The 16464-nt window shown below is 44.1% G+C and overlaps 1 protein-coding gene across 17 annotated transcripts in view; it reads right to left on the reverse strand.

Moving 5' to 3' along the window:
- LOC146796177 (uncharacterized) overlaps positions 1-16464 on the reverse strand; it is a 1057178-nt gene that overhangs the window by 781361 nt on the left and 259353 nt on the right. For all 17 annotated transcript variants that reach the window (XM_085628582.1, XM_085628595.1, XM_085628592.1 and 14 more), the window contains exons 6-7: positions 13950-14069; positions 4219-4338 (exon numbers count right to left, since the gene is read on the reverse strand). In XM_085628582.1, coding sequence (XP_085484708.1) covers positions 4219-4338; positions 13950-14069 — 240 coding nt within the window. The remainder of the gene's footprint in view (positions 1-4218; positions 4339-13949; positions 14070-16464) is intronic.

Raw genomic sequence — 16464 nt, forward strand, 5'->3', positions numbered from 1 at the left:
GCTTCCTTACCCTGGTCCAGTACACTTGGCAGCATAGGAAGGAATTGACTCCTTGTTTGGGTAGGCAGCAAGGTTTCTAGTAGAAAGCATGATTGGGGCTTTTCTTCTTCCAATTGCACTCCATAAGTGTCTGCTGCTTTCTTTATGACTTGGTTGTACATCCCAATGTCATCTGGTAGTGAAGGCCTCGATGGATATGTATCCACCACTTCTTCTAGTGATTCGGCGTCGAGATTTTGCCACTGTAGGTCATGAGCCTCCGAGGTCGCCGAATCCTCATAGGTTTGGTCCTCTTCATCCCCTTCGGCTTCGAAGAAGTATTCTTCGTCTTCAACAGGTTCTGGGGTTGTTGGCGGCTGTAGTTCATCGATCTCCTTTGACGCTGGTCGAACTTTTCGGCGAAATTCTGAATTCTTTCAGTTTTTCGCTGAAATCTTTCTTGCGTTGCAAGATACTCGCCATTTCGGCTTCGAGCCTCTTTCTTCTTTTCCATATCAGATGCGCATGCTTCGACGTCGAGATTTTCCGCCTTTCTTTTCGAGCTTGACGACGTGTCGAAGCTTGTTTTACCCTCTGTTTTTTCGACGTCGAAGAGTCCTTTTCATGACTGTCTTTCGACACCATCGTTTTCTCACACATTCCTCCTCCCTTCCTCCATGCAGTAAGGATAATGTTACTTATCCAGTAAGCATCTGTTCTTGGCATGTAGAGCTGTAGATTCACATGCTTTGCACACTCCTGCCATCTAGTGTTGGGTCTGGATGTTTGCAAGTTGTTTTTCTTCGAAGAAGTCTTTCCAGTCACGAGGTAAGATGACTCCTCCTTTGGGTGGTAGTGCGCATGGGCATCAATTCCACTGTTAGATTATTTTCCCGCAGAGGGTGAGAATGGAGTTAGTAAGTGTAGACTAGAGATGTCCATACGTATGTCTGTAAAGTAAGAAACTGCAACGCTTCATTGGCACAAGGCTCAATACCGGACTGACTAAAAACAGGGCAAGTCACCCCAAAAAAACCAACATCGATACCTGCAAATAAGCCATGCCATAGAATCGCCTCGGACTAAAAATGAGCCCATCCCGGACTCTTCCCCCTTAGAGGACAGGCTCCTGTTAGACCCTATGAACCGAAGGGCCATCTCACTCACATACCGTAAACTAATCAACAATAGGGCGGACCCGATGACGAGACTTAGGAGGGCCTGGGAAAGGGACCTAGAGGACTTGGCCGAGGAGGACTGGCAGGATGCATTATCATCGCCCAGGGAGGTGGCTATCCCATTGCGTCTCCGCCTGGTGCAGTTAAAAATCCTACACCGGGTATACTATGATGCTACACTACTGTTCAAACTGAATAGGCGACCCGACTCACTCTGCCTTCGGCACTGTGCTCAGACAGGGTCATTCCTGCATATTTTGTGGGAGTGCCCCCATATACAGAGTTATTGGACCAATGTCACGAGGCAAATGGTTAGGGCAGGTGGCAAAGCTATACTTCCGACACCCGCGATGTGCCTTCTTAATGTCTGGGTAGATACGGACCTTACGCAGATTGAGCAGGAATGGGTCACGTTGGGGTGGGGTCTGGCTAAGAGGAATATCGCCCAACGGTGGGGAGTAGACAGCATACCGCAGCTAAAGGATTGGGCCAAGGACATGGATCACGCTATGCTAGCGGAGAAATCGGTATTCAAAGGTAGGGGATGCCCACGTAAATGGGATCGCAAGTGAGGAAAATGGAATCGATATAGGGGGAATATATGCGTCTCACAGACGATAGAGCTGAGAAGGGAGAGACAGAACGCACAGGTGGGAGGAGCGCAGATGCACACCGTGGGGGTAAGAAGGGACCAGGGTAGCGCGGGGGATGCGGCGACTCCTGACTCGGTGACACACAGGGGGGTGTAGGTGAGGGTGGCTGGTGGACTAGGACAGCTTTGCCTATGAGGTGAATTTGAAAAGTTCTGAGCGCTAGAAACACTGCTAGTAGCTCTGGGTGATTTATATGGGGACTCCTGTACTTTAGACTCCACAACCCTTGGATTGTGTGATTGTGTAGGTGAGAACCCCAACCAGTGAGCGATGTGTCTGCTGTTAGCCCTGTCTGTGGAACAGGGTTGATGAAAGGCCACTCTTTGGATACATTTTGTAGGGTTCACCACTACATAGAGCGATGGGTGCGGCCATCTATCAACACTAGATCGGTCAACAGACCCTGCAACTGGTTCCACTGACTTGCTAAGCATTCTTGAAGGTGACGCTTGTGAAGTCATGCATGGGGAACAATTACGATGCAAGACGCCATCATTCCTATCAGTTGCATGAATACTCTTGCTTGTAATGATTGGTTGGGCAGGAAATGAGTGAGAAGGGACTGAATAGTGAGAATTCTGGCTGCATTGGGAGAGGCTAGAGCTTTTTGAGTGTCTATGGTGGCTCCCAGATAGGTTTGTGCATTGGAAGGCTGTAGATGAGACTTCAAAACGTTCACTGTAAACCCTAGTTGGTGTAATAAGTGAATCGTGGCTTGAGTCTGTTGGGGACACTTTTGGTAAGTGCTAGCTTTGATGAGCCAGTCATCCAAGTATGGGCAGATAGGGATGTGCTATCTTCACATATGAGCTGCGACTACTGCCAGGCATTTGGTAAACACTCTGGGAGCAGTGGTGACTCCAAATGGTAGTACTTTGAATTGGTAAAGATGCCCCACTATCATGAATCTGAGATATTTGCGATTAGCGGTGTGAATTGTAATGTGAAAATATGCGTCCTTAAAGTCTAGAGTAGACATAAAGTCGCCCTGCTGTAGAAGTGGGAGCACTTGTTGAAGTGTCACCATATGGAAATCCTCTGACAGTATGTAGCGATTCATATTGTAACGGTACAGGCTCTATGGTTCCTTTTAGCAAGAGAGCCTGGACTTCCTGTTTGAGCAGGTGTAAATGTTCTGATGACATTTTGTGATGAGAGCGGGGTGGAATGTTTGGAGGATTGTTGGTAAGCTCCAGACAATAACGATGTTAGATAATTCCTAACACCCATTTGTCTGTGGTTATGGATTGCCAAATGGGGAGGAATTGTACAAAACGCCTTCCGTCAGGTATTAAATGACGGGGGAAGTGTATGCAAGTCACTGCTTGTTAGGGGAGGGGGAATTACGTGGTGTGAAACCTTTGACCCTACCTTTGTCGTTGTTGCCTCTGTATGCTCCTCTAAAGAAGCCTCTTGAGGACGAGGATTGATTTTTGCCTTTGTAGGAGGCAACCGTATTGTCTGAAGACGTGGTCTTGGACCCCCCACGATAGAAGGCGCGATGAAAGGAGCCACGATTAGAATTAGACTGTAGTGCTCCCATTGACTTAGCTACTTCCGTATCTTTCTTCATTTTTTCTAATGACTTATCTACTTCAGGTCCAAAGAGATGCTCTTTGTCAAATGGAATATTTAAAATGTATTGTTGGACTTCAAGTTTAAAACCCGAAATTCTCAACCATATGTGCCTCCTCAGTAACACACTAGTGTTGATCTCTCTAGCTGCGGTGTCAGCAGCATCTAAAGCACACCTAATAGAGGAATTGGAGATGGGTTTTGCTTCTTGCACTAAATCTTGAGCTTTAGCCTTGTGCTCATCTGTGAGATATTGGAGCAATTGCTCCATTTCGACCCAGTGTGCTCTATCATACCAGGCCAGTAGGGCCTGGGTGTTGGCAATGTGCCAATGATTCGCTGCTTGGGCGGCTACTCTTTTACCAGGCAACTGTAGTAGGATGTTTTCAGCAATATCAAAATATCTCAATCAGTTTCCATCAACTAAAGGAATGGTCTGACCAGATTTAGCAACACCATGTCAAACTACAGTCATACATCACTCCTAGTGGCATAGATAGGGTTTTCTGCTACAAAAGCTAATTACGGGAAGTAGGGGTGCCAGGATCACAAGCTGTTTATCATCAGGTCTTAGGAATTTTGATTTGGGCATGGTGAGCACAGGGTCCAGGCTAGGTGCCCAAGGTAAGTCTAGGAGAACAAGCAACTCATTTATGGGTTAGGCATAGCACAATGAAAGTTTTCCAGTCCTACAAATCTGAAAATATTCTAGATCTATCACAATAGCTAAATCTACTAGCCCTTCCTACTTATACGTTTAGAAGGGGGCATTTTAATTCCCTTTCAGAAGGACCGATGGTTTGCCTAGCTTCGAATCAATGCTGGTATCTTACCTGTTTTATCTCCATCTTAGGGCTTGGACACTTGTGCACAGTGCAGGAGGAGGAGCACGGCCTTCCTTGGGATTCATCTTTGGGATGTTTGACATGCTTTAGAAGACGAGCGATGAGGTCCTGTGACAAAATACAGCAGAAGGCATTAGATATGTAACCAAATTTTGGAAGTCGTCTTCTAACTTTCTTTTGTTTAGGTTCCTTCCCCTCTCTGCCTTTTGCCACTTCTCACTGATTAAGGAGGAGGGTTATGCTTCCTTCCAGTGGAAAGGAGTGCTCACTGAAGCTTCCTGCTGCTCCCTCCTCTTAAAAGCCAACATTGCAGCCTCTACACAAGGTAGCCCAGAAGGGTAAATCACATGATCAACACACTAAGTGCCAGAAGCTTAAAAATTGAGCTTCAACAAATCCCCTCTTTCACTTCTCCCATGTGGTCCTCTTTACTTCCTGGTCATACTACTCACTGGGTGACGTGAGTAGGTCCCCTGATTCCATCTTAGAAGAACTCTCACTTATTGACTACTGCTCCCTTACTTTACACTCTCATACGCCTGCAGCCCCAACCCTGATTGGAACATAAGGGTAATGGAACCTATGAAAATATAACCCACTTCATGCAGCATCCAAGCAAAAGCCATAACAAGGACAACATCCCTTAGTGACACCATTTGTTTTTTTTAGGATAAGTGTCCTGATCTTTTAACAAACATCACATTGTATTCTTGGTCTTGGAATTTTGCTGTTAACATTGTAACTATGGGCTCAAACACCTCAACAGTAAAGTACGGTTGGGGAAAACAACTGAATTAACTAAAGGCAGCACTCACGTTGCAGCTATGAATTTAGTTGGTATGTGGAAAGTTGTGTCATGTTTTCACCACTATCCTATGTACATGATGACAGCACTCTTTTCACAGGTACCTGTCACTACACCTCTAATTGAATGTTTAAAGCCTGAGGTGTTTAGCAGTTGACATTTTATCAATACTAACTTATTAGAAAAGGGGGCTGATGTATCAAGGGGTTTTACCCATTCTGTAGGTAAATGTGATAGTACATATTGCCTAATATTGTTATGAGCAATCCATTTCACCAGTCAGGAAAAGAATTAAACACTGCCAAAAGATCAAGGTTTCTAAACCCTGCACCTTTAATCCAAGCACAATACACTGGAGGAAACAAAGGAAGAAATCATGTTTAGTGACATCCCTAAACATCAAAACTCAAGCAAAATAATCTTAGACCCGTTTTTGTTGCTTCTACCTTGTATAACAAAGTTACTTTGTGTTGACCCCTTCAGTAAGAACTAAAAATGACTCATTTTCTCTCATTTTTGTTTCTTTGAATGGCATTCTAGTTTGTGGTTGTGTGAGTGTTTATGTGTTTACACGGATGAAGGCTGTGCCCCTCTCTGTGCAGTTGTATCATTTAACATATGCTTAAACCTAAAGCAGGATAGCCTAATCTATAGCCTTACCTACCTGCCACACACAAAGATACTCTCTCTTGCTCTCTCTCCCCCCCCCAACTCCCCCCCCTCAAGCTTTTTACCCAGAAATCTCCCATCCCCGGCTAACATCGAAGAGAGTCATCCTCATGAATACCAGAGACATATCATACACCAGCTAGCTTGAAGCCCAAGGTGATCTGCTGTTAGTTCCACCTGGAGTGATGTCCTATTCAAAAGGACTTCAAGGCTTTCCAAAAAGAGAGTGAGAAGGAGCTGCACACCGGTATCATGGACCAGGGATCACTGGGTAGAAAATCAGCAAAACAGATTTGACTGAGCCCCTCCCCCCCGCTTAAAAAGGTATACAGTTTTATGCCTCTTATTTTGTATACTTCTCCCTCGACTCAAAATGCCATTTCTGATCGGAGGGCAAGAGGATGCTGCTGCTTAGCCACTGCTGATGGAGCAAGTAAGAACATCAAAGGGTTTGCCCCTAACCACCGCTAATTAGCTACAGACAACTAGCATCCCCAACTTTCAATCAGTGATGGATGTTCATCACCATCCTAAATAGTCCTTGACCATGGCGCTTAGTATATCAGCTAAATCCATAGCTGCCAAGGTTTCAGATTGCTTATGTGTTAAATTTTCATAATTTCCGTGTAATTAGGAGTGACATTCAACGATTATGAGGGACACTTTCACGCAAGCAAAAATTAAGCAATGAATACGAGGGAAACATAACTATCAGAAAGTACACCCATTTGAGAAACTAGAAACTCTAAGAAAATCTTTAAACTGCTGCAGAGCACCAGAAATGGAAGGGCACTAACCCACATGATAAACAGACTGAGCCTACAACAACAAACCAGGCCAATTGGCATTGCCAATCCTTACTAACAATATCACAACCACAGTCCTCCCTACCACCATAACAAACTGAAAGCTCTGAATGGACAATTGACTTACCACTGGGCTAGCTTTCAAAATGTGGCAGACACTGTAAGGTGCTTTATATATCGCTTCTTTGCAGCTGTCACGCTCTGTTATTGGGCAGGCTTCTGTTTTTGTTTCAGTTGTTGTTAGAAATGGGATTTTTGGGCGGCTAGGGCATGTGCCAAAGCCAGGCAGAAACCACCACTCTAGTCAGGATAAGGGAGTTACACTCCTAAAATAACCCCTGCTCATCCCCTTGGTAGCTTGGCACGAGCAGTCAGGCTTATCTTAGAGGCAGTGTGTAAAGCATTTGCACGTAACCAACAGTAATACAGTGTAAGCACTACATAAGGACACCACCCCAGTTTAGAAAAATAGCCAATATTTTTATATACTTAAGACAAGACCAAATACGATAAAAATCCACAATACAGTACTTAAAAATCTTCGGTTATCAAAATATGCTTGAAAAACAGTTCCTTGATGTCGATAGCTCCGTCCGGGGCTATCACGGCGTCGTGAGCAAAACAAATCCAAGCATTTCTGGCTGAACGTGGTGTCACGGGCCAGCTACGGTGTCGGAAAGACCCGCAAACAGTATCTTTTTAGAAATACAGGGCGTCGGCGACCTCTCGTGGAGCTTCCGAAAGCACGGCGTCCACGTCGGTTCTGGAGTGCGGTGCAGTAGGTCGTTGGGGCCCTCGAAGTCACAAGTGTTGCAGATCGATCTCCTCTCTGTTGGAGTCAGTGGCGTAACTGGGGGGGGGGGGGGCCTACTCCAGGTGGCACTATTTCAGGGGCGGTAGCGGCCGGCGGTTGTGCTACCCTAGGGGTTCTTTTCTATTTTATTATTTCGATTTAGTCGGTAGAGTTTATTTTATTTGCTGTCCCCGGCTTCATTCAGCTGTCCCGAAATTACCATTAATTAGACAGACGGGTCCGAGTCTGTTCGCACTTTGGAGCATTTTTTGACCTGATAGATATCTGCCCGTAATCTGTTGTTTATGGCCATCACGTAGGTTTCTCTTTATGCAGCACGTTTACTTCCGCGTTACGCATTGTTGGCGTCAGTCTCCACGGATGTCGAGGTTATGCAGCCATTGAATTAATCTCCCGGTAAGCCGCCGTTTACATAATTTTCTGTGTTTTGACAGATAGTAGTCGGGCCGTTTTAACTCTGACCCCCCGGCCTATTCGGTTTCCCTTTTCAGATAACCCCGTTTGGAATAATTAACACGGGGAGCAAGTACACCTTCCATGCTTGTGATTAATGGAGCAATTAAAATGGGCCAGCCAGTGATTGTTTTGACTCTGGACAAGTGAAGGAGTTTTTCCCTCGTTGTAAAATAAGTACGTATAGAAGGAGGTTATGAAAGACCCTTTTTGCTTTAAATTTCTTAAGTTTTAAATTACTTATGCCCATACCTTCATGAGTTGCCTTTATTGCTTCTCAGAAGAGCACCTCTCTTGTTGTGTCGTGCCCATGGAACCTTCCTGTATTTGCATACTCTAACAGTACCATCAGCGATTTTTAGAGGTAGCTACATACAGAAGTACTCTGTATTTCAACTTGCTCTCTTCTTTCACCCTAATGATTTTAGAAGCACTTTATTTCGGCAAGAGTTGTGGTACTTAGGAATTTCAAGGTCTTAATCTCTTTCTTTGAATCTCTTTTATTCTTTGGGCCTTTCCTAATGGGTTAGTCACTTTACACTGTGAATTCCGACATGGCGATATATGAGTTATTAGAATATCAGCCTGTCTTTATACACGGTCTGCACTTTTTCATGCTCTGTGTTGCCCACAGGAGTATTTTCAGTGGTATGAATTTTCTGCTGGTCAGTTTTTGTCATTAGCTATATCTCCTACAAGAATCAATTTGTATAGATTTGTATATAAGTGTATATATGTAAATATGAAGATCTGTACCTTATTGTGTTTTAGGTTTCCTTTCCGCCCCAATTCCTGATGAGGCCCGGATGAAAAGGGCTTAAACCCCTTAAACATTATCATAATAGAGAAGCCCACTGAGATTAAATTGTTCAGTAAAATAAAAATACAATACCCTGCGATAGTGTATAGGGCGCCAGATTAATTATGCGCTCCATTGGTGCTGTACTAAGGGCTATCTCTTTATAATGGGTTGCGAACCATAATTTATGAAAAGAAAGTGTTCCCTCACAATCCCTTAAGAAGTTAGGGCTACAAGGATTCTTTATGTTTGTTTATGTTCATGTGATATTGTGTCTATGTATGTTAAATGTATGTATCGATGTATAACAAAAAACATTTGTTTGCATTATGTAACGGTTTGTACATTCAGATAATTGGTTTTGGTTTTCTGTTGACAAATATACTTAATATGATTTATAACTAGTTCATTGACTGGTGTGTGTTCGTCCATACATAGAATACATGGGTTTTTTCGGAGAAATGTTCTCTTTTGAGGGATTAATTAAGGTTTCCTTCATTGTTAAAACGATTGTCCCTGATCGATTCTGCAGCATCCAAATAGTTTCTTTGCCCTAGTGGCACGTGGCAGCAGCGTTTATTATCTGGGGACACTGACACACACGTCACCGACCCACCACCCACCCCCACACGTACGGCTGACAGTCTGTCGCTGAGGAGCCCTGTCTGCACATGTGACGTGCAGTTATGTAACTGCAAGCACACCGGCTGCAGGGCCCGCACGCACCACCTAGCATAGTGGTGGTGGTGCGGTGCGCGGCGTAACCTTGCATGTGGTTCCTAGGGCCGTAAATCATGTAGCGTGCGAAAGCGCTACGAATGACAGCCCTGGGCATCATTTTTGGCCAGCCCCTGCGCGCTGCTGTTAAAATGCAGCAGTGACGCAAGCCACCACGACGCGCTGACGGACCGGGGCCTTGCAAGACTAGAGAGGTAACACCACGCTCACATGAGAGAAGGGGAATTGCGGCCCCCAATTGCGGGCTGAGGCACTAAGAAGCCGGAGTCTCTCCCTGCAAATGATGACTACGCCTTCCATGTCGCAATGTGGCGACATTTATCATGGAAATGAAAAGCAGGTCGGGAGCATCGTATCAGAGGCCGGGCCAAACAGCAGGAATAGAAAAGAGCCTGCACCGCACACCACACAAGTTAGTTACATCAGGCAGCTGCTGCGGTGAGGCCTAAGTACCAGGGCTCACTATAAGAGATAGTAGCACGAGGAGGCAGTGGCGCCGGAGCACAAAGGCATGGCGAAGCACACCAATCTTTATGAAGAGTGGACAAGCACTGGGCCCCCCGAAGACAGAGGCCCAAGAAGGGGAAAAGGGCTACAATGGATAAAGAACCAGGTGATCATACATGATGTGAGAAATGTTTGTGGCCGAAATTTGACCATGAGGGTAGTGGTAATTATATTTGGAGCAGGCCGCCGAGGTGATTGCTGGTGACGGGGGAGGGGGAAGTTGTACAGTACAACTGTTCAGGGGCCCTCACAGTCAGTCATTTTAATGGAAACTGTTTGTCGCTGGTACTTACACTGCATTCTTTAAAGGCTTCATTTACCTTTTAATTAATAATAATTACAGATATACACTAACATATGCAATGCCAATAGCTGTAAATCAAACCATTGCGAGACCACCTGTTGCATTTTCAATCATAAGTCAAAACGTTTGACCACTGGCATATTACACCACTTAGCATAACAAATGTAATTGACTAAAAAGTAACAGACATGGGGCCACCATCCCTGTAATTTTCTCCGGTAGTACTGTGTCACAATTTGTGATCTACCTTATTAATTTTCATAAGGTAGGTCAGATTCTGACCCATAATGATTTGGATTTTTAAGAATCAAGCTATAGTACTTCTTAAAAATCTTAACTGGTCGCAATATGCAGCCAGTACTTTGTGAACAAATTTTTGTGCCTATGGCCCATCGTTTTCTTAATGCACATAATTCTAATATCTCTGTTTCGAGCCCAACAGTTGTGCTTTAAAGGCATCTGATCCTTGAAATTTTTAATGATGTACACTCATGCTTGTATCAACTTTAATTCACTGATTGACTTCTGCATATATCAATATATCATTTGGTGCGTGTGCCTCCCTCGCTGCTGCGGATTTCAGTGTGTGTGTGTGTTTGTCCAGTTCTCCTCAGTGCGGTGCCTGCCTCTTGTACGACCTCAGTGTCACTGTGTGTGTGTATTTTTCCCATGGATGTGGGAGCTAGCGCCTAGAACATGCTGCGCCTAGCTCGCTCGGCGCCTGTGCGTGCGTCTCCCATTTCTGCTTGATGGCAGGGCGCGCCCGGCTCCTACCAGCACGCAGCCTGCAGGCGGGCTGTAATTGCGGTTATTAATTACACGCTGAGCGGCATCTACCACTTTCTGACGCTGGCGCCCACTGCACCCTGCCAGAAGTGTGTGCAGCCCACTGACTCGTGCGACAGGCACACAATGACGGATGGTGGGCCCCTCTGCTTGTGACTAAGGCGGCTCACCCTCACTCCCACAGAAGGTTGTGCGTCGGTGGGAGCGAAGAGGAACAAGCATTGGCATAGCCAATAGGTCTCGCCTTTGGGACCTTCTAAGTAAAAAAAAAAAAACTGAAGTGTAAGACTTCACGTTTACATTAACTTCGTATTTACGATGCAGTAAATGTAAACGTGAAGTCTTACACTTCAGGTTTTTTTTTTTTTTTTACTTACAAGGTTCCAAAGGCGAGACCTATTGGCTATGCCAATGCTTGTTTAAATGAGATCTTAGCACTTAGTATGGTCCCGGAATGATGGCAAGGGAGTATTCAGCAGCCCATTTACAAGAACGGCCCTAACAGATGTGAAGACTAATGTCTTTGCATCATGCTTACTTAAGGATCTCGACGAGTGGGCAGCATCGACTACTAACATAATACCAATCTACCAATCGGAATTCAGAAAAGACAAGCCAACAACTGCATATTTATTGTCTCTTACTTTAAAGGCAGAGAGAGCAATGTACAAAAGGCAAAGATTATACATCTGCTTTGTTGATTTGAAAGCCGCCTTTGACACTGTTCCACGTAAGTTGCTATGTTCAAAGCTAGCGACATGGGGTGTGCCACGTAACCTTATCAATATGATTATCCTCCTATATACCAACACATGAGTCCAGGTGAAGTTAGGAGACCGCAGCAGCTTGACCAGGCGATTTGACACTTTTAGTGGACTGCAGCAAGGATGCGTGCTAGCACCATGTCTCTTCTCTCTCTGATCTACCGCTCCATCTGCATAACGTAAACGCACACTCCACCATTTCGCAGGTTATAATATAAAATACTTACAATATGCCGATGATACTATTCTACTCAGCCACACACAAATAGGCCTACAACGGTTAATCAAGTACTTTTTTTAATATATAACAGCAAACCGCCCAACAATAAAGAAAACTAAAATAATGCAAATAGGAAGATTTAGACTGAGAACCCCAGAATGGAAAGAACGCCGAACAGTGAATGAATCAGTCAGGTCCTACAAATACCTAGGCATCACATTTGATGACAGAGTGTCTTTTAAGGGCCATTTTAACACCTTATGGGCTAAAACTGCTTCCCTCATCTTTGCTTTTAGAAACCTGCATGACAAGCTATCATGCCCTAGCCACGAGCATTTAGTAAAAATCATGAAGGTTTAGCTGGTTCCTGCATTAGCCTACAATTCGGTAATCTTTCAAGGCCTTGATGCCAAACTACTGGGCCAGCTACAAATAAAAGCTTTCAGATCCGTCTTCACGATCTCGAAGAGCATAGGTCACGCAGAAATCGGTTGGAGTTTGGCCTACAAAGCCAAATTCTACTGAGATAGCCCACCTTTTTAAAAAGTCTACATATCCTGCTTTTATCCAAATTCGGAACCCTAGTTAATTTGTGCTTGCAAGAACTTGCAAATCATGATTTTACAAGTGTTTGGAGATCCTACTTATCAGTGTGCTGTCATACCTTCAACTACCACCCATTCAGGCTCTCAGAAACAAATTAAGCCTCTTTTAAGAGCCGTTTAATTCAAACTAAAAGTCTTTTAACTTTTATAATGGATATAGAGGCCCAGCGACAAAAAAGCATTCTTGGACTGTTAATAATTCATTTGAAAAGCTTGAGGTCATCCAGCCTTATCTGCAGGCACACAAACAACCATATACGAGGGACTTATTGCTCAAGTTAAGACTTGGCAGGTATTCAACTAAGGATGGCACACCCAAGGTGAGTGCAACAATGGCCAACAATCTGTTGCAGACTTTGTGTCTAATCAAAATATCTTTATTGTGTGTGCCCAAGTCTACTCCAAGCACAACAAACTTTGTTGAAACCATTGGGGTGTGAACATGCTGTCAAGCGATTATACTCTGGTAAATCAATCCCTCCGATTTGTCGATTTATCAAGTTCTTGCTTCTGTTGGATAATATGTTTGAATTAGTCTCATAATCTTTATAGACTAACATGGAGTAGAAATATATCACCTTAGTGCTACTCATAATGTAATGAAATGTATTTGTTTTATTTTGAATGACCGGACAAAATTTAAGAATTGTAGAATTTTGTACAAACTTGTAATTTCGAAAACTGTAACAAATAGTGGCGGTGTTAAGTGGAATAAGCAAGGTAGATCCATTGTCAAACATTTGAGTAATTTTGAAATCTGCACCAAATAATGGCGGTTTGAGTGGAACAAGCAAAGTCAATCCATTATCTAATATTTTAGTATGGACTGTAATCATTGAATCACTTTTGCATTAACTTGCACCAATCTTTGCACAATGATAGGTATTGTTTTTAGTATGGATAGTAATCATTGAAACACTTTAGTGTTACTTTGCACCAGTCTTTGCACAATGATAGGTATTGTTTTTAGTATGGATAGTAATCATTGAAACACTTTAGTGTTACTTTGCACCAATCTTTGCACAAAGTGTAGGTATTGTTTTTAGAAGCAACATTTTACTGAATCGCAAATGATTATATGTCATTCACTATATTTTGCCTTGATTGTGACAAATGCATTGCTGTGTTGAGTGCTGCACTAACATTTTTATATATATTGTAATGATTTGTATTAATCAAAAAATTACATTTACTAGTGCTCTATCAAATCTGGACAGTTACAAATGCTTAAGTCCTTGGCAAGTGTGCTTGTCGAGGTCCCATTTTGTGACAAACTACAGGTAAGCATCAAGATCAATAAACAATCAGTAAAGGTGAACACAGTGGAACCCAACAACTCACTCAATGGGATTTTACGTGGTTGTCACAGAGTGGCAATGTTAATGTGATCTTACCCAAGAAGACACTTACTGTAGGCAGAATGGCAGAGTACCAATCAATGAATCTTACCTGATTCCCTCCCGAGTGAGGAATTGAGTAGACAGTCTGGGCTGTGCACTGAGAACTCAGTGGGCTTTCGGGGGTCTCACTTATACCATCTTTTTGTTGCTCCAGAAAAATAACGACAATCTGAAATCAGGCAACACACAAAGAGATAACGGTCAGCTACATGATAGGCACAGGAAACAGACACATATTTCACTCCAATAGTGACACTTACAGGTATTTGAGGATATGACCTTAAGTGTAGCATTCCCACAGAACTCGAGAAACAATCTCATTAGAACTCTCACATTCACACAATTCTAAAGACAAACGTCATCAATCTGTAAGGAGAACAAACACAACTTTCTTTCTAACAGTAACATTTTAATGGAAACCAGGCCCCGATAGTTATTCTTAAATTAACAATCTTACAGAACCTGGATTTCAATGTTATTTCTACTGTTAACAATACAAAAAAACCTGCAACATGACCGTCATTCTAACAATAATATTTCTGCAGAACCTGTGTTGGCATAATGGTAATTCAAACAGTAACTTTACTACGAAACCCAAGATATTCTGGCCTTTACTCTTAACAGCCATGTTCCCACGTACTTCGATACACTGCCTTCGCATTAGTAATATTAGCAAGAGTAATATTCCTATGGAATCCAGGACTCGAACTTTCGTCTGACAGCTACATATTAAAGGAATCTGGAGTACACTATGAGGGAAGCTGGCGTTTTTTGTGAAGCACCAAAATAAGGTACACTATTGAGAAAATCCAGACGACCCGCATTGATTTACAGGGCTTAAATTAATAATCCCAAATGCTCTCTTTTGTGGTATTGTGGGCGAGCAGTTTAGGCTTAGAAGAGGGTAGTGTGAAGCATTTGCTGTACTTACAGAGACAATAAATGAGAGACACACTCAAGAAGAAACTTTAGACTAATTTAGAAAAATACATGTATTTTTACAGATTTTTTAACACCAAGAACTTCACAATCGAGTAAGTACTTTAGACATTATCAAATTTTACAGTAGAAACAGAAAATGACAGCTGTCAGATTTGAAACTTGAGCCTCGAACGCTGTAATATCCTATGGGAGAAACATTCACTGCAAAGGGCCGCTTGCAAACAACTTTCAGGACTGATCTTCTGGAATTAAGGTGAGTAAGGGCAAGATCCAAGAAAGCACCAAGAGTTCAGTTTTACTTGCCCTGGAGTGTCTGGGTAACAAGGTGCTTTCAGCAGTGGTAGCCTGGAGTGCTACACGCTGTAGTCAATGGGACAAGTACCTTTAAGAAAGAGGCAGCAAGAAGGGACTGGGGGGCCAGTCTAGCAGAATCAAAAAGGGGGCTCTGGTCTTAAAGGACACAGGGACACACGTCTGTGGGCTCGGGCCTAGGCTGTGCCGTCTGGGTGAAGAGGTATTTTGGTCTGTGGGACGCTGGTGTTAGAGGCTCTCAAGTTCAGTGTCGACATGGAGAAGGGGACAAATCAGGACAGCTGGGCCACTCTCGGTGCTAGCCTCTGCGATGCGGACATCCTTCGTTGGCTGGTCGGTCTTGGCAGGGTCGGAGTCTGGATTGGACTACAAACAAGCCTTGGTTGCTGCAAAGGGTCCTGTACCCCGGGTATTGGTGCAGGCCGCCTCCTGGGGGTTCTGGTGTCTCCCGACTTGGTGCGGAGACAGCTCGGAACCTCTGGAGAACAGTGACCTCATCCTGGATGTCTGCTTCATCGGTGGACCCGGAGGTCAGCAGAACAGTGAACCGGACGTTACGGTCAGTGCCTGCAGGTTGCAGGGAAGTGGCTCCTCCAATTCAAGGGAGATGGTGGCTGGTTGGCGAAGTGCTGGCAGCCCTTCAAGGTTTTTGGAGGCTGCACAGCTGCAGCATGGGTCCAGTTGTGACCAGTGTCGGGACAGGAGTAGGAAGCAGAGTTTGGCGGCAAAGTCCACAGCTAGCCCACAATTCTCGCTTCTTAGGCTCTTCTTGGTCCTTCTCCTTTTTTTACTCAGGCGACTCTGAGTTCCTGGTGTCTGGAGACCGCCTAAATACTGAATTCAGGGGCGTTAAGGGAAGTGAAGGATAGTAGCCAATGGGCTACTTACCCTTGGGGTCACTACACCCCCTACGCGACCATTTCTTGTGGGGAGTCGGCAAAACCATGTCCCAGAGTTCATAATTCCACCAAAATCAAGATGGTGGAATCCTTCTTTCGTGGAGCACATCAGGCAGCCCACCTAAGGGGTGAGACTAGCCTGGTGATACCAAACACCACATGTTTCAGTGAAGCCATAATGTAGCTGGGAAACTCGTAATGGCCAGTGCCCAGTGTATATATCTAAAGATGGCTTCCCTGTTCACTTGTACTATCTAGCAATTGAACAAGGCAGCACAGGGGCATATCTGCTCATGCAAATATGTCTCCACATGTAATATAATGAACCCTGCCTTAGGACTGACTATAAGGCCTGCTGTAAGGGTGACATGCACATTGAATGCAGTGTCTGTGGGGCATGGCACTTAGGGT

This window comes from Triturus cristatus, chromosome 10, assembly GCF_964204655.1.
Source record: "Triturus cristatus chromosome 10, aTriCri1.1, whole genome shotgun sequence".
Lineage (NCBI taxonomy): Eukaryota > Metazoa > Chordata > Amphibia > Caudata > Salamandridae > Triturus > Triturus cristatus.